General features: G+C 44.1%; 1 protein-coding gene across 1 annotated transcript in view; it reads right to left on the bottom strand.

Moving 5' to 3' along the window:
- The window catches only part of SLC13A1 (solute carrier family 13 member 1), a 67,467-nt gene extending 45,813 nt beyond the window's left edge, over positions 1-21,654 (bottom strand). The window contains exons 1-3 of the mRNA XM_038414697.2: positions 21,555-21,654; positions 4,934-5,062; positions 11-147 (exon numbers count right to left, since the gene is read on the bottom strand). Coding sequence (XP_038270625.1) covers positions 11-147; positions 4,934-5,062; positions 21,555-21,653 — 365 coding nt within the window. The 5' untranslated portion in view covers position 21,654. The remainder of the gene's footprint in view (positions 1-10; positions 148-4,933; positions 5,063-21,554) is intronic.
- Between the last annotated feature and the right edge of the window lie 252 nt (positions 21,655-21,906).

Raw genomic sequence — 21,906 nt, forward strand, 5'->3', positions numbered from 1 at the left:
TAGTACATACCATGCAGGGTTCACACCCACCATCATTACCATTTTCAAAGCAATTCTCTTGTGCAAATTCCATTTTTCTATTGATGTGGCCAAACAAATTATTCCAATTAATAGCAAATGAAAATCTTTGAAATAAGCAGATGCCACCTGAAATCAAAAACAATTTGTTAATGAAACAGGTGCTTTTTAGCTATCATTTTTAATATGACCAAATAAAAAATATCAGCCTCAGCAGAAACAAGTTAAGGCATGCATTGAAATATGTGCTGGAAAGGTCCCATTTTGTTTTAATTAGGTCAGCGCTATCGCTGAAATCCATGTGAATCACTGGGTACATGGAGTTAAAGAGGTGTGAAACAATGGAAGAAAGAGGATAAGTAAGGCTGTCAATTAATCACATTTAACTCAGGCGATTAACTCAAAAAAATTAAACATGATTTCAAAAATTAACCAGGATTATTTGCACTGTTAAACAATAGAATACCAATTGAAATTTATTAAATATTTTTGGAGGTTTTTCTACATTTTCAAACATATTGATTTCTCTTACCAGACAGAATTCAAAGAGTACAATGCTCATTTTATATTATTTTTATTACAAATATTTGCACTGTAAAAATAGTAAACAGAAATAGTATTTTTCAATTTGCCTCCTGCAAGTACTCTAGTGCAATCTCTTTATTGTGAAAGTGTAACTTACAAATGTAGGGGGTTTTTTTTGTTACATAACTGCACTAAAAACAAAACAGTGTAAAACTTTAGAGCCTACAAGTCCACTCAGTCCTACTTCTTGTTCAGCCAATCACTCAGACAAACAAGTTTGGTTACAATTTGCAGGAGATAATGCTTCCTGCTTCTTGTTTAGAATGTCACCTGAAAGTGAGAACAGCATGTTCACATGGCACTTTTGTAGCCAGTGTTGCAAGGTATTTACATGCCAGATATGCTAAACATTCATATGCCCCTTCATGCTTCGGCCACCATTCGAGAGGACATGCTTCCATGCTGATGATGCTTGTTAAAAAAATAATATGTTAATTAAATTTGTGACTGAACTCCTTGGGGGAGAAATTTGTGACTGAACTCTTCTGTTCTGTTTTACACACATTCTGCCATATATATTTCATATTATAGAAGTCTTGGATGGTGACCCAGCACATGTTCATTTTAATAACACTTTCACAGCATATTTGACAAAGTGCAAAGAAGGTACCAATGTGAGATTTCTAAAAATAGTTATAGCACTCGACCCAAGATTTAAGAATCTAAAGTGCTATCCAAAATCTGGGAGGGACGAGGTGTGGAGCATGCTTTCAGAAGTCTTAAAAGAGCAACAGTCAGATGCGGAAACTATAGAACTCGAACCACCAAAAAAGAAAATCAACCTTCTGCTGGTGGCATCTGACTCAGATTATGAAAGCGAACATGCGTCGGTCTGCACTGCTTTGGATAGTTATCGAGCAGAACCCATCATCATCATGGATGCATGCCCTCTGGAATAGTGGTTGAAGCATGAAAGGATGTATGAATCTTTAGCGCATCTGAAACGAAAATATCTTCCGGCACCGGCTACAACAGTGCCATGCAAATGCCTGTTTTCACTTTCAGGTGACATTGTAAACAACAAGTGGGCAGCATTATCTCCTTCAAATTGTAACCAAACTTGTTTGTCTGAGTGATTGGCTGAACGAGAAGTAGGACTGAGTGGACTTGTAGGCTCTAAAGTTTTACATTGTTTTATATTTAAATGCAGTTATTTTTTGTACATAATTCTACATTTGTAAATTCAACTTTCATGATAAAGAGATTACACTACAGTCCTTGTATTAGGTGAATTGAAAAATACTATTTCTTTTGACAGGTTTCAGAGTAGCAGCTGTGTTAGTCTGTATTCGCAAAAAGTGCTTCCAACCAAGACTCCCTTCCCCTCACCTCTGAGCTCTCTCCCTGTCCTTTTGTGCTCACTAGCTGCCCAAGTCCCTTTGCGCTCCAGTGGGTTTCCCATTTTGTATCAAAACAGACCCATTTTGAAGTTACTTTGTGAAAAAAGACACACACACACCCCTGGAATAACTAACGTTCCAGGTTCAAGTGCTGCTCTGAATCAGGCAGACCTGGGCCTTGACCCTCGGTCTCCCTCATCTCAGGTGCATACCCTGACTACCAGCCTATTCTGGGTGGGTCTCTGCATTTGGCCAGAGCTCCCAGGCTGGTCCTGAGACACCTCTCCCAGTGAAAACTTTGTTGAAACAGGAACATTCCTGCAAAAAGTTTTGGTTCCAACAACTCAGCATCTTCCAACAAATCCATGTTGTTGAAAAATTCCTGACCAGTTCCTAACCTCATGTCCTCTAACGCTTCCACCCGGACTTCCCTGGCCAGGTTCCCGTCTCTCCTGATTTCCTCCAGGGACTGTGCTTCAACATGTGTCACTGTGAGCACATAAATACTTAAATTAAGCCACTTAAGGCCTAAAAGAAATGTGCACAAGGAGAAACTCGCTTTCCACCATCCATGTTTTAAGGGGGGGCAGTGAGCCAAAAGAGTTTGGGAGCCACTAGTCGGGGGAGATGCTGCAGAGCTGGTTCAGGATGTGAGTGAGGGGAGAGGCAGGAGGCTGGTAGGCAGAAGATCAAGCCCACATGCAGAGGGGATGTTTCAAACCTTCAGCCCCACGCCCCCCTCAAAAGCCAGTACCTAAGAGCGCCGAGTCCTGTGTCTTGCCCTTGCTGTTTAACTGGAATGCTCTGCTGTGACTGGGGAGTTCTCTTGGCACATCCAGGGCGTGATATGGCCCCATGTTATTGCCCTGATGTCTCGCCAGGTGCTCGCTGTCAGTGCCTGCTGGTGGCTCAGGCAATCTCCTCATCCTTCATCCCTGCTGCAGGGAATGGGTGGCTTTGGTTTGGCAGAGTGGAGCCAGGGCCCAGCTCATTAGGATAATTACACAATAGCCGAGGATCTCAAAGTACTTTGCACAAGGGGGGCAGCGCTACTGCGGACCCTTGGAAAAATTGCTTGGGTGCAGGAGCCAGCACAAAAGGGGCTGGATTCTCTTGTGCGGCCGCATCGTCCCTGCCATGAGTACTGCAAGCCGGCAGTCATGGAAGTCACCTGACTGGTACCCAAGCCCCTGTTTGCAGAGGGGGCAGAGAGGCTTGCCTGTGGTCACCTGGCTTTGCAGTGCTGGAAAACCAGCCCGGCCTGAGGTTTTGTACTGTGGGTCCCTCGCACCCGAATCTCCCTTTTAAACCAACAGGTTCCTAAGCCCCTAGAACAGCCAAGTGTTCACTGACTCTTAGTATTACGGTAGCGCCTGTGGGGCCAGCTGGGCTCAGGTCCCTGTTGTGTTTGCAAACACAGAGTAAGACAGTGCAGGACTAGGTTCATGCAATCCGGGGCCCTAACGCATGGGCCATCCCTGCGCCATGGCCCCATCCCCACCTGAAGAGGCAGATGTCAGGAGCAGTGATTGGAGCGAGGGAGTCTGCTCCCCATCTTCCTACTCCCCCCCAAGAGCAGCAAAAAGGAATCTGTCCCCCTTGAGAGTACCAGGTCCTCTCTCTCCCCCTGCCTGGAGAGGCAGAGGCAGTAGCCAGGGCATATCTGCCTGCACCCATTGCTCTCTTCTCCTGCCATTTAAGGTATGTCACTTGATGGAGGATTCTCTGCTCCTTGAAGTCTTTAAGCCACGATTTGAGGACTTCAATAGCTCAGACATAGGTGAGGTTTTTCGAAGGAGTGGGTGGGTGAGATTCTGTGGCCTGCGCTGTGCAGGAGGTCAGACTAGATGATCAGAATAGTCCCTTCTGACCTTAGTATCTATGAATCTATGAAAAGGAGTACTTGTGGCACCTTAGAGACTAACAAATTTATTTGAGCATAAGCTTTCGAAGTGAGTTGTAGCTCACGAAAGCTTATGCTCAAATAAATTTGTTAGTCTCTAAGGTGCCACAAGTACTCCTTTTCTTTTTACTATTTCTTTTATTTTTCACAGTGCAAATATTTGTAATAAAAATAAATATAAAGTGAGCACTGTACATTTTGTATTCTGTGTTGTAATTGAAATCAATATATTTGAAAATGTAGAAAACATCCCAAAATATTTAAATAAATGGTATTCTATATTGTTTAACAGCATGATTAATCCTGTGTTTAATTTTTTTTAATCACGCAATTAATCGCAATTTTTTTTAATCGTTTGACAGTCGTAATAATAAGGTTAATGATGTAAGCAGCCTCAGATAATCAAGCACATTTCACATATGAACTAAGCTAAAGGTGAAAGCCTGCTGCATTAGTCCATTTGATCTTTAATCCATCCAGCTACCTCTCCATAGCAAACACTTTGAGATATAAGGATTTAGGACATGATCCTACAGTGCCTATCACAATGGTGCCTCAAGCTCAGGACTATTCACATGTTTAAATGTTTTTCTGGTTTGAAATCAACTGGTATCTATTCCCACTGATATCAAGGTAGGCGTTATTGGGCCCTTAGTATGTCATATTTCTGATGTAATGTAGTGTAACATTAATAACTCTTTGCATGTCCATAGCACTTTTTCATCTATTGATCTCAAAGCACTTTGCAAAGGGAGATCCATTTTATTATCCCCATTTCACAGATGAGACAACTTTGGCTAGGAGATGATGCTTGCAATACTTTTGTTGGCTTCTGCTGCAGGTTTGAGCATGAGGTGGAACCAATTGAATAGATCTTGGTCCAGAAAAACACTTAAGCTGTGTGCTTAACTCTGAGCATGCGAGTAGTCCTGAGCTTGAGGTCCCACTGGGATAGATGCTACAGAAACACATAGTAAAGACAGCTGATGAAATTGCAGCATTACGAAGTTCTTTCTTTGGGGATTCCACGGTTTATGGCTATATAATATGTGCAGCGTAAGAAGAGGGAGAAGAAAAGGAAGGTTACCTCCTTGGATGCCATAATACCAAACATTGGGAACATTAAGGCAGGAAGTAAAGCTGAAACAGCCAATGGCAGAGCTTCTGTGAGCCAAAAGATCGCAACCACAAACAGCGTGAATGCACATTCTGCTTCCTAGAATACACAAGAAATCATTAAAAACAAGATTGGCTTCATCTAGCAAACATTCCTACAATTGTATAGGGGACCAATCCAAAGCCCACTGAAGTCAATAGAAGGACTCCCACTGACTTTACTGGGTTTTGAGTTGGGGCCCAAAGCTTAATTGTACTTAATATTATCATCAAAAGCAGATAATTTGATTTATATCCTTATAAATAACAACAAACATTATGACATTATGAAATTATAACAAACATTATTTTATGCATTTATTATTTTATTTATTATTTTTCTCTGTTTATAAACATGCACCATTAAAAAAAGAAACACCCACCGTTTGCTCCAGGCACTTCATGAGACATTTTGAAACTACAATTATATAAGTAGATTATGCCAGGAACCTCCCTTCACCCAAGAATTAAAATAAATCATAACCCCCAGCAACTAAAAATATCCTTTTGATCTTTATGATTGCCCAAAGAACTCCCATGCAGGCAGTATGTGAAATCCTGGCCCTGCTGAAGATAATTAGATTTTGCCATTGACATCAATGGAGCAAGGATTTCACCCAGTCTGCTTCGATACAGTTGTCCTTATGTCTTGCAGTTTTAACATGTCTTTCGTTCTGAATCCTAAAACACAGGATTCACTTTACCTTGCCACTGAAATGCAGCTACCGCAGCAGCAATTGAAGCTGTAGAAGGAATTGGGGTAGATAGACTGAAATTACCAAAACTGGAGTTTGGCCAAACCTGCTCGGAGCTTTGGGTTTATACTGAAGCCAAATGCATTGTGTTTGGAATTCTGTTAGGCATATTTTGCACAGCTCTGGTTTATACTTCTGCTCTTGAAAAAAGTGCTACAGAACCTTTCTTACCATGTGAGGTCAGGAGAGGAAAATGGCATATGTATTGTTGGCATCCTTTCATCTACGAGAGATGGTGGGAATTGCAGGCTGTGATGTAGATGATTTGCAACGTCTCATGTGACTGAATAGTCCAGTCTGAGATTTGCATGATCTTTGACAGTTATTGCAAATGTATGCATCTTGGTTGGGAGCAGCTTGCAAATGTATGCATCTTGGTTGGGAGCAGCTTGCTTCCTATGGGCTCTTTTCTCTTCAAGCTGTAGGAGCCAACTTCTGTCATGGACTTTGATACCCTGATGGAGACGATGGCACCACTTGTTACGATCATCATATGCATGTACAATGGCTAATACTAGAAGATGTAGCTTTGGGGATAAATAATGGAATACAGTTTTTACCTTAGGAAGGCTGGTTCAAATCCAACCCAAGGGAGTAATGGCCAAACATTATTCCTTCTACTGGCAGTTTTTGGTCTATGTGAAACAAGCTGAAGTGTCTGTATTGCAAAACTTCTACCACTTTTGACAATAATTTGCACGTATGTTCACAGATTTAGCAGAAACTGGACTGATTCCCACCAACTAATGGTGAATCCTGCAGAAAAAAAGAGGTGGATTTGTGAGGCAGGGTGGAGAATGTTGCTATCTGATAGTGTCTGTTCCATGGATAACAAGACACCTTCATTCTCCAGGACCATCAATCTAGCACCTTTTATTTACAGTAAAAATATATTAATAGTTTAGAAAATCAAGCAAGCAATGGTATCCTTTGCATTGCTGTGTATGGTGTTTACATTGGAATATGTATGAAAGTATCTCATGTAGTTTCTCTGATATCAGCAAAATTTAGGCCCCCCCAAGGATTTTTGTCAGGTTCAGTGAAATCCTTACTTGCTTAATGCAGCTATTTCTGAAGGATTCAGTGAATGATTTTTCCCCCTCGTTTGGTTGTTTAATTTTATAATGGGAGTTTTCCACTGAGGCTCAATGACTTCTTTACTAGACTTTTACGTGCTATCATTTTTGCTACTGAGATCAGATCAGTGCCAAGAAGAAGTACCAGAAAAACCCTTATTCAGTGTGATTGTTCTGCCAACGTGGAATTGGCATACCAGGAGCCATTCAAGCCTCGGAAGTTACTGGCCTGAAATTACTTCATACATTTAGTTCTTCCTCTACCTTGGTGGGTCTTGCACTTATTGACGGATTTGCTTGCCTTGGAGCTTCACAGCAGCCCTCAGTTTGGCCATTTTCATGAACCCACAGTCCAGGTCAACTCCTCCTGCGTCTGACCAGGAGTTGGGAGGAACCCGGGCCCGCTGTCTACTCCGGGTTCCAGCCCAGGGCCCCGTGGAATGCAGCTGTCTAGAGTGCCTCCTGAAACAGCTGTTCGACAGCTACAGCCCCCTGGGCTACTTCCCCATGGCCTCCTCCCAACACCTTCTTTATTCTCACCATAGGACCTTCCTCCTGGTGTCTGATAATGCTTGTACTCCTCAGTCCTCTAACAGTATGCGTTCTCACTCTCAGCTCCTAGCACCTCTTACTCCCCGCTCTTTACACATGCGCCACAAATGGAAGTGAGCTTCTTTTTAAACCCAGGTGCCCTGATTAGCCTGCCTTAATTTATTCTAGCAGCTTCTTGATTAGCTGCAGGTGTTCTAATCAGTCTGTCTGTCTTAATTGTCTCCAGAAGGTTCCCGATTGTTCTGGACCCTTCCCTGTTACCTTACCCAGGGGATAGGGACCTACTTAACCTGGGGCTAATATATCTGCCTTCTATTACTCTACTGTAGCCATCTGGTCCAACCCTGTCACATATTCCCCCCCCTCCCGCTCAACACTATTGGGTTGGGCAACTTGGGACGTCAGGCAGTGTACTTGTGACAAACCATCTGCATTGCCATGGTGGCTTCCACCCTGGTGTTGTATGGTGAATTGGAAAGGTTGTAGGGACAGGAACCATCTGGTCACCCTTGCATTCTTTTTATTTCGCTGCATCCACTGCAGGGGTGCATGGTCGGTCACAAGGGTAAACCGTCATCCCAGAAGATAACAACATAGTGTTTCCATGGCCCATTTCACAGCGAGGCACTCTCTTTCAACCACGGCATACTTCTGCTGTCTCGGGAGGAGTTTCCTGCTGAGGTAGAGGATTGGGTGTTCTTCATCTCTGACTGTCTGTGATAGGACAGCTCCCAGTCCTACTTCAGATGCATCTGTTTGTAAAATGAATTCTTTGTTGAAGTCTGGGGCTATAAGCATGGGGTTACTGCAGAGGGCTGTCCATAGATCCATGAATGCTTTCTCTTTGGCATCTGCCCACTTCACCACGTATGGACCCTGGGCTTTTATCAGGTCTGTCAGGGGACTCGCTCTGGTAGCAAAATAGGGAATAAATCATCGGTAATACCCCACCACACCCAGGAATGCCTGGACTTGCTTTTTCCGATTCAGCCGGGGCCAATTTTGGATAGCCTCTAGTTTGTTTAGTTGGGGCTTGACCATGCCCCTTCCTACAATGTAGCCAAGATATTTAGCCTCAGCTAGCCCTATAGCACCCAACTTGGCTGGGTTGGCTGTGAGGCCAGCCCATCTTAGCGTGTCTAGAACCACTTACACCTTTCCTAAGTGGGTTTTCCAGTTGGGGGTGTGAATAATCACATCATCCAGGTATGCCGCTGCATGATTGATATGGAGCTGTAGCAACTTGTCCATAAGACGCTGGAAGGTGGCAGGTGCCCCATGCAGTCCAAAAGGAAGAACAGTATATTGAAACAGACCCTCTGGTGTAGAGAATGCCATCTTTTCTTTCGCATATTTGGCAAGGGGAATGTGCCAGTATCACTTTGTTAAATCAAGGGTGGTCAAAAATCGGGCATTGCCAAGGCAGTCAACGAACTCATCAATATGGGGTATGCATTGAATTTGAATATCTCATTCAGCCGGCGAAAGTCATTACAAAACCTAGTGGTGCCATTGGGTTTGGGCACCAACACAATCGGACTTGACCACTGACTGTGGGACTCTTCGATGACTCCCAGCTCCAACATCCTTTTTACCTCTCCTTGATCTCTTCCCTTTTTGCCACTGGGACCCAATAGGGCCTTAAAGTTACGTTTGCCCCAGGGTCTGTGATAATGTGGTGATATGCTTCGGTGGTCCGACCTGGTTTGATTGAAAACACGTCCTGGTATTGGTTGATCATCTCAGTTACCTCCTTCTTCTGGTTTGGTGTCAGATCAGTGGATATCCTGATCTGCTCCTGCATATTATTTCCCTGGATCGGGGTCTCTTGGGTCACTACACACGCCTCTCATTGGTGCCAAGGCTTTAAGAGGTTAATGTGATAAATTTGTTCTTGTTTCCGGCGTCCTGGCTGCCGCACCTTGTAGGTTACTTCTCCCAGGGGTTCAACCACCTCATAGGGTCCCTGCCATTGGGCCAAAAGCTTGCTTTCTGTCGTGGGTACCAACACCATCACCCGACCCCCTAACTGGAACTGTCGGACTTTTGCCTGGCGATTGTAATGGGTTCACTGGGCCTTCTGCACCTTTTCCAAATGTTCCTGTACAATAGGGGTGACCTGGGCTACCCTGCAACACATTCTCCCCTCATTGGGTTCCTCTTCCCAAATTTCTTTTGCGATATTTAGTATGCCACAGGGGTGGCATCCGTATAATAATTCAAAGGGGGAAAACCCAGTTGAGGCCTGAGGTACCTCCCGGATTGCAAACATAAGGTAGGGTAGTAGGGTGTCCCAATCCTTCCCGTCTTGACTTAGCACTTTCCTTATCATTGCCTTGAGGGTTCGGTTAAACCTTTCTACCAGCTCATTGGTCTGCGGATGATAAACTGAAGTTCTCAGGGTATGTATATGGAGCAGCGTACACAGGTCCTTCATTAGCTTCGACATAAATGGGGTACCTTGGTCTCTTAATATCTCCTTTGGTAGCCCCATTCGGGCAAAGATCCCCACCAACTCTTTAGCTATCATTTTAGAGGCTGTATTCTGCAGGGGGATGGTTTCTGGGTAGCGAGTAGCATAATCCAGAACGACAAGTATATATTGATGGCCCCGGGCTATCCTCTCCAGGGGTCCCACTAGGTCCATGGCTATTCGCTCAAAGGGGACCTCTATGATGGGAAGGGGTGCTAAAGGTGCCCTCAAGTGGGGACGGGGACTGTGCAGCTGACACTCCGGGCAGGACGCACAGTACCTCCACATCTCTTCATGTATTCCGGGCCAGAAGAATCGTCACAGGACCTGTGCCAGGGTCTTCTCTACCCCCAAATGCCCCCCAGAAAGATGACTATGGGCCAGACCTAATACAGCATTCTGGTGTTTTTGAGGTACTAGGATCTGCTGTACCTTCTGCCGCTGTACTGGTGCAACCCAGTATAAGAGATTCTTCTTCATTATGATGTAGGGTCCTGGTCCCTGGGTTTTCCCTTCCATGGGGACCCCATCTATTTTGGTCACCTCCTTCCTAATGTTGTCGTACCTTGGGTCTTCAGCCTGGTCCCGTCCAAAATTTCCTCTCCTGGGGCTACTCTGCCCAAGATTTAGGGGGCCAGTCTCTGTTGCCTCTACTGGTTCAGAGGCGTTAGGGTGTGGGTCAGACTCGGGTGCTTCTCCCTCCTGGGTGGCATCCTTCTCAGCTGCTTGGGTCCACCTACCTATGAGAGCAACCCTCTGGCTTATCCAGGCATGAAGGTCTGGTGGTAGTCCTCTCATGTACCGGTCGATGACCAGAACCTCTAGTATTTCCTCCAGACTCTGGGACTCAGTTCATAACCACTTTCATGTGAGATGGATGAGGTCATATAATTGGGACTGTGCGGTTTTGTTTTCCTGGTACCTCCACTCATGATATCACTGGGCACGCACTGCGGTCGTTACCCCATGCTATACCAATAAAATAAAAACCAGTAGGATCTTATTAAAGGGGAAAAGGCAAAATGCCACATTTATTGCGAATACAGAAAGAATCATAGTAAACAGTTAGTTATAGCTATAACATTCCATTCAATTTCATATTTATTCACACATTCATTCAGACACACACACACACACACACACAGGTTCTGCAAGGTTGTTATCATAGTTACCAGCCTTAGAGTTACTCATGCCAAGCCACTGGCCAGGTGGCCTGGACATGAGGAGGGAGCAGAACCTTGTCAGATGCTCATCTGATGCTCCTGGAAGTTGGTTTGCAGAATCAGACCCCAAAGTTCTCACTTTCTAGAGTCCATTTTTATAGGAATTTATTCCTATGCCAGTCTATGGGAATTGCTTCATCATGCTGTTGCTGAATCAATCAGCAGATGGCACATTCCTGACGGCTGCCAGATGTTATCTTGTTCTTCCATTCTCCCATTCTTGAGGCTGTTGGGTGGATTCCAGTCTGCCCTCTGGGGGTCCTCTGGTTGTTTCCACTTGACGCCTTCTTCAGCCAAAGGATGCATCCAATGAAGTGAGCTGTAGCTCACGAAAGCTTATGCTCTAATAAATTTGTTAGTCTCTAAGGTGCCACAAGTACTCCTTTTCTTTTTTCTGGATTCTTAGGCTGGCACCTTCCTGATCATTCAGTTATTATCCACACCAAGCATCCATCCACATCGATCCTCTATCTCTATTTTATCACAGTTGTTAACAAAGTGAGGTGAATACAACAAAAGGGTGGGGAGTCTCTGGGTGCTGTTTCTGTTTGTACAGAGTATTGCTTTGAGTCTCTCTCTCTGTGTGAGTAGTTATTGTTGCTTGAGAACAGACCGTCTTAGAATGTACTAACACAATTAGCAGCTTGCAAGTTTCATACAGAGAGGGAGAGAAACAGTACCAAAAACCAATAGACCTCTTAATTAGTAATACCCTGGAATTTAAATTATGGGGAATGAAACTAATTTGTGAATTTAATACAGAACTTCTTTAATATGATCCAACACCCAGATCTGGCCAGGATCTCTGCTTTCAGTTCGGGGTAGTCTGCCGCAGCCACTTCAGGCAAATCATAGTAGGCCTTCTGGGCCTTCCCACAGAGGAATGGAGCGAGGATGCCAGACCACTGTTCTCGGGGCCAAGCCTCCCGCAGGGCTGTCCTCTCAAAGGCTAGGAGGTATGCCTCTACATCATCCTCCTGTGTCATTTTCTGAAGCCTATTGTTGGCCCGCATGATCTGCGTCCCATCATGGCTGCGGTTCAGCTCTGTAAGGGCCTTTACCTGGTTTACCAGTTCCCACAACATAGCCCGGTCTTGAGCAGCCTGGTCCATCAGCAGGCAATTAGTCTCTTGCTGCAGCTGCACTGCCTCCTGTTGGGCAACTGTCTGGACACGGGTAGCCTCCTGCTGGGCATCCGTGGCTTGTATCAGTGCCCACACTACCTCCTCCATTGTGGTGAAAAAAAAATATAAATAAATCCTCTCCCCTTCCCTCCCCCCCAACACCCTCCTTCTTCCGCTGCACTGTGTAACCAAATCCCACCACTGACACCAGTTGTGACAAAGTTCATCCTCTACCTTTGTGGGTCTTGTGCTTATTGACAGATTTACTCACCTTGGAGCTTCACAGCAGCCCTCAGTTTGGCCGTTTTCGTGAACCCACAGTCCAGGTCAACTCCTCCTGTGTCTGACCAGGAGTTGGGAGGTTTGGGGGGGAACCCGGGCCCGCCCTCTACTTTGGGTTCCAGCCCAGGGCCCTGTGGAATGCAGCTGTCTAGAGTGCCTCCTGGAACAGCTGTTCGACAGCTACAACTCCCTGAGCTACTTCCCCTTGGTCTCCTCTGAACACATTCTTTATCCTCACCATAGAACCTTCTCTTGGTGTCTGATAATGCTTGTACACCTCAGTCCTCCTACAGTATGTGTTCTCACCCTCAGCTCCTAGTGCCTCTTGCTCCCAGCTCCTTACACACACACCACAGACGGAAGCGAGCTCCTTTTTAAACCCAGGTGCCCTGATTAGCCTGCCTTAATTGATTCTAGCAGCTTCTTGATTGGCTGCAGGTGTTCTAATCAGTCTGTCTGCCTTAATTGTCTCCAGAAGGTTCCTGATTGTTCTGGACCCTTCCCTGTTACCTTACCCAGGGAAAGGGGACTTACTTAACCTGGGGCTAATATATCTGCCTTCTATTACTCTCCTGTAGCCATATGGCCCAACCCTGTCACATAAGTAAAAAAATCAAAAATGATCCGTGCCATAATCTTTCACTATATTTGTAGGTCACCTTGTGGTCTTGGTATGGTATCTTTATATGATATTTATTTATACTAAAATGTAGGTAACCCAACCTGAAATTGAAGACATGGGTCATACAGACCAGGATTTTTATTTAATATGATAACTTTTTTAATCATTGAAGTCAGAGCCTCTGATTCTTGTTTATGCTTAGGCTCCTTTGCCCTACACAGGAAGTACAAAAGGCCCTTAAAGTGGATAAAAATTACATTTACTGAGACTGTAAATGTAAATTGTTGCTTAGATTGAAAACTCTTCAGGGCAGGGAGTTTTCTCTTGTTATGTGCCTAGCATAATGGGGCTCTGGCCCATGAGGTAGGCACCTTGTCACTATTGCATACTTCTCAACATTTCAAGGGGCTAAAGCAAGATGCAGTGCCATGCAGATTTGGCCCATCTACTTCACCGTAGATAGCAATGGAGGGGCAGCTGGGCCAAACCTGAGAGGTGCTGCTATCCTGTGTGCCAGGTCACAATGCCACTTCATTTGGGGGCCATCTCTAATGGGGGTGTGGCAGGATTCCTGGGGTGCAGCCTGGGACTGTGAGACCACTGTGCTCCTTGAACTCTCTCCAGTTGGGGCTGTATCTCACAGTGCTTTGCTAGTGACCAGCAGCAAACCCCTCCAGGAGCTGTGATCACTCAGCACAACAGCATGTGGAGCCCCCACACCCAGCTAGATTGCATGAATGTTCCTAGAGCCACTCGTGAATCACACAGAGAAAGGCACCAGCCAAATCCCCCCAACTCCCAGCCTTGTATCTCAGGAATATACTGTCTTGCCCTGCTCAAGATGAGCAGTGAAAATTTATCAATTGGTTCACCACTTCATCAATGGAAAGTGGATATACACCAGCCTTTGCAAAACCTGAATAGATTTGCCACACGCTTCAGACAAACTAACAGGTAAAGATAAAAAGTTAAAGAAGTTTATTGACTACAAAACATAGATTTTATGTGATATTAAGTGATAGGCAAAAAGTCAGAGTCAGTTACCAAAAGACATAAAATATAAGCACACAGTCTAAACTCTCAACCCTGTTAGGCTGAGCAACAACTAGACTAAACAGTTTTTCTCACCCCACTGGATATTGCAGTCCTTAACATACAGATTTCACCCTTGAAATCTGGGCCAGTCTCCTCAGTTGGCACCTTCAGAGTGTCCTTGTTGCTTGCAATGTAGGCGGGTGATGGAGAAAGGCCCAGCATGTGGCCACTGTGTCTCTTTTATATACTCAGTTCCATGTGCTTGGGGAACACACGTCCAGGCATGTCTTGGGGCACTGCTAAATCTCCAGGCAAGGCTGAGCAATTCCCCTGGTGTGGCCTCATGCAGGTGAGTCATTGCATTGTAGCTCTCTTGCTGGAGAATGGCTGTTGGTGGGTTGATTTACACCGCACCTGGGTGTTGGCTACTTTCCTTGCTGTTGCCTCTGGGGATCTAATACTGGCTGATTCCCGAACTTACAGCATGTTTTAGTGACCACCATACAACACATTTCTCATAACTTCATATGTATTCATGATACACATATATGGATAGAAAAATGACTTTCAGCAGATCATAACCTTTCCCCTGATACCTTACAAGGCATGCTTTATGTGTAAGATCATGATTATATAAAAAAGAGGAATAAGGGGGTTCCAGGATGCTCCCCCAAGGTATAGAACGTCACAGGGGGTCCCAGAGCAAATTGCCCCATTTCCGCCCCCCATCCCAATCTCAGGTGATTCTGAATATAAGAACGTTCCACTTCAACCAGGACAGAGAGTCTGGGGGGGTCAAAGTGGGATAGTCCCGCAAAAGCCAGGACTGTCCATGCAAAAGTACTTGCCGATATTGCAACACGTTCTTCTTTTATTACTATTATTCATACTAGTGCCAGAAATGTACATGTGCTACATCAATGTAGTGAAGACATAGTCCCTTCCTTGAAGACCTTACAGCATAGTTCCAACAAGTGAACAGAAAGCATAACAACTCAAACACATAGGGCTAACTCCCCTTACATAAGTAGTACCAGTGAAGCAATGTTCCAGAGAACTCACTTTGAGTTAGACAAGCAGAGGTAGGCCATGGTGCCCAGAGGACGATGATGGCAGCAGCAAAAGGAGGCAAATGATAGTCCCCACTGAGCCAACCTACCCGGCAAAAAACTCTGCAGGGTAGTTTTTGTATTGGATGTATTATGATCAACAGTGCTGTGCTTCCTCACCTCAGCTCCCTCAGATAAGGAGAGGATTTTGTCCTAAAATTCTCATATGTTCAACAAGGGAAATGATTTAGCATTTGCTCTGAACTTCAGTCTTACACACAAGAACAGTTTGCTTTTTAGTCTATTAGCAGACAGAAAGAGAAATATCAAGAAGTTAACATACTGTAAAGTTATGCCAAACACTATGGGCTAATAATAATTGGCTGAAGGTAATCCTAGGCATGTAGCTACATCCTGCAGATTTTGTATTGAAAAAATGCACAACTACATTATCAAAAGTGCTGCTGGGAATCTGGGGGTTTTGACACCTGGAGAGGTGATTGCTGAGGCTTCTGACATTCAGGGAGTGGGAAGGTTTTGTTTTTGTAGCTGCAAAGGAACTGAAGCATTTGATACTCCTGAGCAGGTGCATCTGCTCTTTAAAATCCTGATTCAGTAAGATAATTGAGGGCATGCTTAAATTAACTCATTGCAATCAATGAGCCAACTCACGAGCTTAAAGTTCAGCACACTCATAAGTACCTTACTGAATAGGGGCCTAAATTTGGGAGTGGATGCAGGGTTGAATTCTTCATTCGCCACCCCAACAAAACTACACCTTACTTCATCCAACGACAATACAGAGTGACCAGCTGGATTATTCTGCTAAAAAGATCAGCAGTGAAAGTATTACCAATATTAACACTTATTATGATACTTCAGAGCTGAGACTTCATAGATTCATAAATTCCAAGGCCAGAAATGATTATTTTGACAAAGTTCCTCCGCTACCTTGGTGGGTCTTGCACTTATTGGCGGATTTGCTCACCTTGGAGCTCACGGCAGCCCTCAGTTTGGCCATTTTCGTGAACCCACAGTCTAGGTCAACTCCTCCTGTGTCTGACCAGGAGTTGGGAGGTTTGGGGGGGAACCCGGGCCTGCCCTCTACTCTGGGTTCCAGTCCAGGACCCTGTGGAATGCAGCTGTCTAGAGTGCCTCCTGGAACAGCTGTGCAACAGCTACAACTCCCTGGGCTACTTTCCCATGGCCTCCTCCTACCACCTTCTTTATCCTCACCATAAGACCATCCTCCTGGTGTCTGATAATGCTTGTACACCTCAGTCTTCCAACAGTCCACGTTCTCTCTCTCAGCTCCTAGTGCCTCTTGCTCCCAGCTCCTTACACATGCACCACAAACGGAAATGAACTCCTTTTTAAACCCAAGTGCCCTGATTAGCCTGCCTTAATTGATTCTAGAAGCTTCTTGATTGGCTGCAGGTATTCTAATCAGCCTGTGTCTTAATTGTCTCCAGAAGGTTCCTGATTGTTCTGGACCCTTCCCCGCTATCTTACCCAGGGAAAGGGGACCTACTTAACCTGGGGCTAATATGTCCACCTTCTATTACTCTCCTGTAGCCATCCGGCCCGACCCTGTCACATTATCTAGTCTGACCTCCTGTTTACCACGGGCCATAGCACTTCCCCCCAACAATTTCTGAAGCATATTTTTTAGGAAAACATCCAGTCCTGATTTAAAAATGGCCAGTGATGAAGGATCCACCATGACCCTTGGTAAATTGTTCCAATGATTAATTACTTTCACAGTTAAAAATTTATACCTTATTTCCCATCTGAATTTGTCTAGCTTCAACTTCCAGCCATTGGATCATGTCATACCTTTCTCTGCTAGATTGAAGAGCCCATTATTAAATATTTATTCCCCATGCAGGTACTCAGACTCTAATCAAGTCATGTCTCAGCTCTCTCTTTGTTACACTGTATAGATTGAACTCCTTGAGTCTATCACTATAAGGCATATTTTCTAATCCTTTAATCATTCTCCTGGCTCTTCTCTAAACCCTCTCCAGCTTATCAACATCATTCTTGAATTGTGAGAACCAGAATTGAATACAGTATTCCAGCAGCGGTTGCACCAGTACCAAAGATCTGTGAGAGTGAGGGATCATTTTTCAGGATAGGTGGTAAATCTTTGATGATGCGCTGGAGAGGTTTTAGTTGTGAAAACACCATCCTGGCCACTACGGATGTAGAAGACCTCTACACCAACATTCCACACAAAGATGGACTACAAGCCGTCAGGAACAGTATCCCCGATAATGTCACGGCTAACCTGGTGACTGAACTTTGTGACTTTGTCCTCACCCATAACTATTTCACATTTGGGGACAAAATATTCCTTCAAATCAGTGGCACTGCTATGGGTACTCGCATGGTCCCACAGTTTGCTAACATTTTTATGGCTGACTTAGAACAACACTTCCTCAGCTCTCGTCCCCTAATGCCCCTACTCTACTTGCGCTACACCGATAACATCTTCTTCCATGAAAAAGAAGCCCTTGAGGAATTCCACCATGATTTCAACAATTTCCATCCCACTGTCAACCTCAGCCTAGACCAATCCACACAAGCGGTCGATTTCCTGGACACTTCTGTTGTAATAAGCGATGGTCACATAAACAGCACCCTATACCAGAAACCTGCTGACCGCTATACTTACCTACATGCCTCCAGCTTCCATCCAGGACACACCACACAATCCATTGTTTACAACCAAGCTCTAAGATGCAACGCATTTGCTCCAACCCTTCAGACAGAGACAAACACCTACAAGATCTCTATCAAGCACTCTTAAAAACTACAATACCCACCTGCTGAAGTGAAGAAACAGATTGACAGAGCCAGAAGAGTACCCAGAAGTCACCTACTACAGGCAGACCCAACAAAGAAAACAACAGAACGCCACTAGCCATCACCTTCAGTCCCCAACTAAAACCTCTCCAGCACATCATCAGAGATTTACAACCTATCCTGAAAAATGAGCCCTCACTCTCACAGATCTTGGGAGACAGACCAGTCCTTGCTTACAGACAGCCCCTCAACCTGAAGCAAATACTCTCCAGCAACCACACACCACACAACAAAAACACTAATCCAGGAACCTATCCTTGCAACAAAGCCCAATGCCAACTCTGTCCACATATTTATTCAAGTGACACCATAGAATCCTAGAATATCAGGGTTGGAAAGGACCTCAGGAGGCCATCTAGTCCAACCCCCTGCTCAAAGCAGGACCATCAGAGGACCTAATCACATTAGCCATGGCATCAGGGGCTCGTTCACCTGCACATCTACCAATGTGATATATGCCATCATGTGCCAGCAATGCCCTTCTGCCATGTACATTGGCCAAACCGGACAGTCTCTATGCAAAAGAATAAATGGATACAAATCTGACATCAGGAATCATAACATTCAAAAATCGGTAGGAGAACGCTTCAACCTCTCTGGCCACTCAGTAAAAGATTTAAGGGTGGCAATTTTGCAACAGAAAAGCTTCAAAATGTACTCCAACGAGAAACTGCTGAGCTTGAGTTAATATGCAAACTAGATACCATTAACTTGGGTTTGAGTAGAGACCGGGAGTGGCTGGGTCATTACACATATTGAATCTATTTCCCTAAGTTAAGTATCCTCACACCTTCTTGTCAACTGTCTAAAAATGGGCCATCTTGATTATCACTACAAAAGCTTTTTTCTCCTGCTGATAATAGCTCATCTTAACTAATTAGCCTCTTACAGTTTGTATGGCAACTTCCAACTTCTCTGTATGTATACATATCATTATCTATCTTCTTACTATATGTTCCATTCTATGCATCCGATAAAGTGAGCTGTAGCCCACGAAAGCTTATGCTCAAATAAATTTGTTAGTCTCTAAGGTGCCACAAGTACTCCTGTTCTTTTTGCGGATCCAGACTAACACGGCTGCTACTCTGAAACCTGTCATTAAAAAATAAAAGTGTCCTGGATTGTCAGTCCTGTTGCTTGAAGCCCTCCTTTTAACCCACCAAACAGGTACAGCACGGGCAGCAGCACATTGCCCTACCAGTGTGCTCCACTCCTAACATTGAGCCATGTGTCAGAGAAGGAAAGCTGGCTGAGTGTGCATGATCAGGCAAACTTTGGCTTCCTAAAACAGCCTGTCAGGAAGGATGCCCATTAGTATAAGCAGTGATGACACAACAGTTAGATGTTTTCTTTAATATAAATCTCAGCTCTTGCAGTTAAGATTAGCTGAAACGCAGTGAGGTAGGTTTTTTAAAAACTTTAAAAGTGGTTGCTAGCACATTGGTATCATTCCAACCACCATTAGGTGCTTTAAGTCCCGACAGCAACTGGCCAGCTCAGCTGGGTGGTAGGGAGAGAATATGGACTTTGGACACTCCTGCCCCCTCCTCATCCCTCTTGCTGGCAGTGGAGACATTGGAAGATTTTTTATAATGGGAGTGCTAAAAGCCATTGAACAAAACTGTAAACTCTGTATGTGAGGGAAGCCATGCATTCGGCTGCTGCCGTATCTCCAGCACCCCTAGTTCCAGTGCCTCTGGGTGGCTGTGCTACCCACCTGCACTCTCTGCATTCCCCAGACACATTGCCACTGGCCCCTGGGCAAGTGTGCACAAGCACAGAAGGTTTGGGGCCCCCTGTTCCACTCGTGCCTTTGCACAGGGCCAGCCACGATCTCACTTTTAATACTGACATATTCAAACAGATTCTTAATTTAACCCAGTGTTGTTCCACTGGCATTTTCATTGGTTTGAATTGGATCCAGTGGTTTGGGCCATGGGCCAAATTCAATGGAGCAGCACTCATTTGCACCAGCAGAGAAGTAACTGGATCTGTGCCAGTTTATACCAGCAGAGAAGTTGACCCCACGTTTCCATTTATCTATTGCTATCTCTTTCATTTTTAAAGCAGTGTCTCAGTTTATACATTTTTAACCTTGAAAGACATACTTTCCTTCCTAGAACATGCTGCTTTGATGGAGGACAAGAAACAATCCAAAGCAATACGTTCCTGCTTTGATTAGTGACAGATGGACTGATTAAGAATACATTTAGCATACACATAAAATTCAGATCACTTAACTGCTCAGGGAAAAATCTTTTCATTAACATTATTATTGACTTCTAACAAATGTCTTGATTACACAAGAATGGCCACATTTCACCAATAATAAACATGTTTTTTTCCACAAAGGGACAAATTCAGTTGGGTCCTAGATGCTCAGTAAACCCAAGGACTGTAATCTAAAGCACTGATCTTATGTGCAACAATTAGACATTTTCTTAAATGTAAATTTGGCTTTTGCTGTTAGATTACACAAAGCATTTTTCCCCTTTAAAAATACTTGCTGCAAATTTCATCTGAAAGATTCAGGCAGACACACTTGAGAACAAGTGCAGAACAGGGGAAAAGATACCAGTTGAAGGGAAAAGTTAAAAGGTAACTAGAGCAATGGACAAACATAAGGAATTCCACTTTTATAGGAAGACATGTCCAGCCTGCCTAGGTCTAAGACCAAATTCTTCCCTTTTCTTCTTTCTACACATATGAGCCAGCGAAAACTGTCAAGTGGAGCAGGGGCACTTGCTCTGTAGCAAACCTCTTCATCAGGCTCCAGGAACATGGGCTTAGGGGCAGGGCTATGAGTGCAACAAGGAGGGACTGGTGAGCATGGTCTGCTGCAGATTTTGTGGAATAGCTCAGATCTGTACTTAACATTTTGGGACAGGCCTGTGAAACATTTTTTCAACAGTCCATCCTATTCAAATAAGGAATGCAATAGCTCCTACTCCAGTTCTCCAGTCTTCAAAAGAGACCTCCAGGTTAGACAAGAAAATTGATACTCCTGATATTTCTAAGGAAAAGAAGAATCAGAACCTTCCTTTTTAAAAAATGAAACACAGAGATCTTCTTTATACATCAGGAAAAAGGGCAAAACCCCATATTTCCCTCTTTTTAGTTCATCTATATTGTATAATGTATTGCAAATAGATTGGGCAACTTCATTGTGTACAAAATTAAAACAAACCACACAGGGTGGAATTTTCAGACCAGGCAATGTGATTTGGATGTCCAGTTCCCAATGTTAGTGAGAAATCTCTTAGCCAGCTCAGCTTAAGCAGAGAAAATAGATATAAACGGTTTCAGAAGTAATTGTCACTTTTCTGTTTACATTAAACTTGTTCTGTTTTATATATTTCTGTAAAAACACTACAATGTGAAGAAAATAATCCCTGTTGCAAGCATATTTGAGAATCTAGCTATTCTGAAAGGATTTGGGAAACTCAGACAGACATACAGTATATAATAATTGCCTATAACATCAGTTCACTTACTTTGGTTCGAATGATGAGTGGTAGTGGAAGTAAAAGCAGTGGAGTGAAGAGAATCAGTAGGAACCTTCGGTAGATCCAAAGCTGATTGAAAATTTTCATTGCTGAGAGCTGGCGGCTCAGTTTTCTGGTAGAAACTACCAAAAAAAAAAAAAAAACAGATGGCCTATAAATAGTTGACTGATTAATATTTCTCTGTCTAAACTATCACCTTTAGCCTTTGCAACAGACTGATTAGTTTGGCTGAGTTAAAAATAAATCTTGCTCTTTATTGTTTTAGTGTCTTTACTAACACTAGGAAGATAAGACTGGTGTTCATCAGTAAACCCAAGGCTTCAAATGTGCTCTGCGTTTA

The sequence above is a fragment of the Dermochelys coriacea genome, chromosome 1 (genome assembly GCF_009764565.3).
Source record: "Dermochelys coriacea isolate rDerCor1 chromosome 1, rDerCor1.pri.v4, whole genome shotgun sequence".
In the NCBI taxonomy this organism is placed as follows: Eukaryota; Metazoa; Chordata; order Testudines; family Dermochelyidae; genus Dermochelys; species Dermochelys coriacea.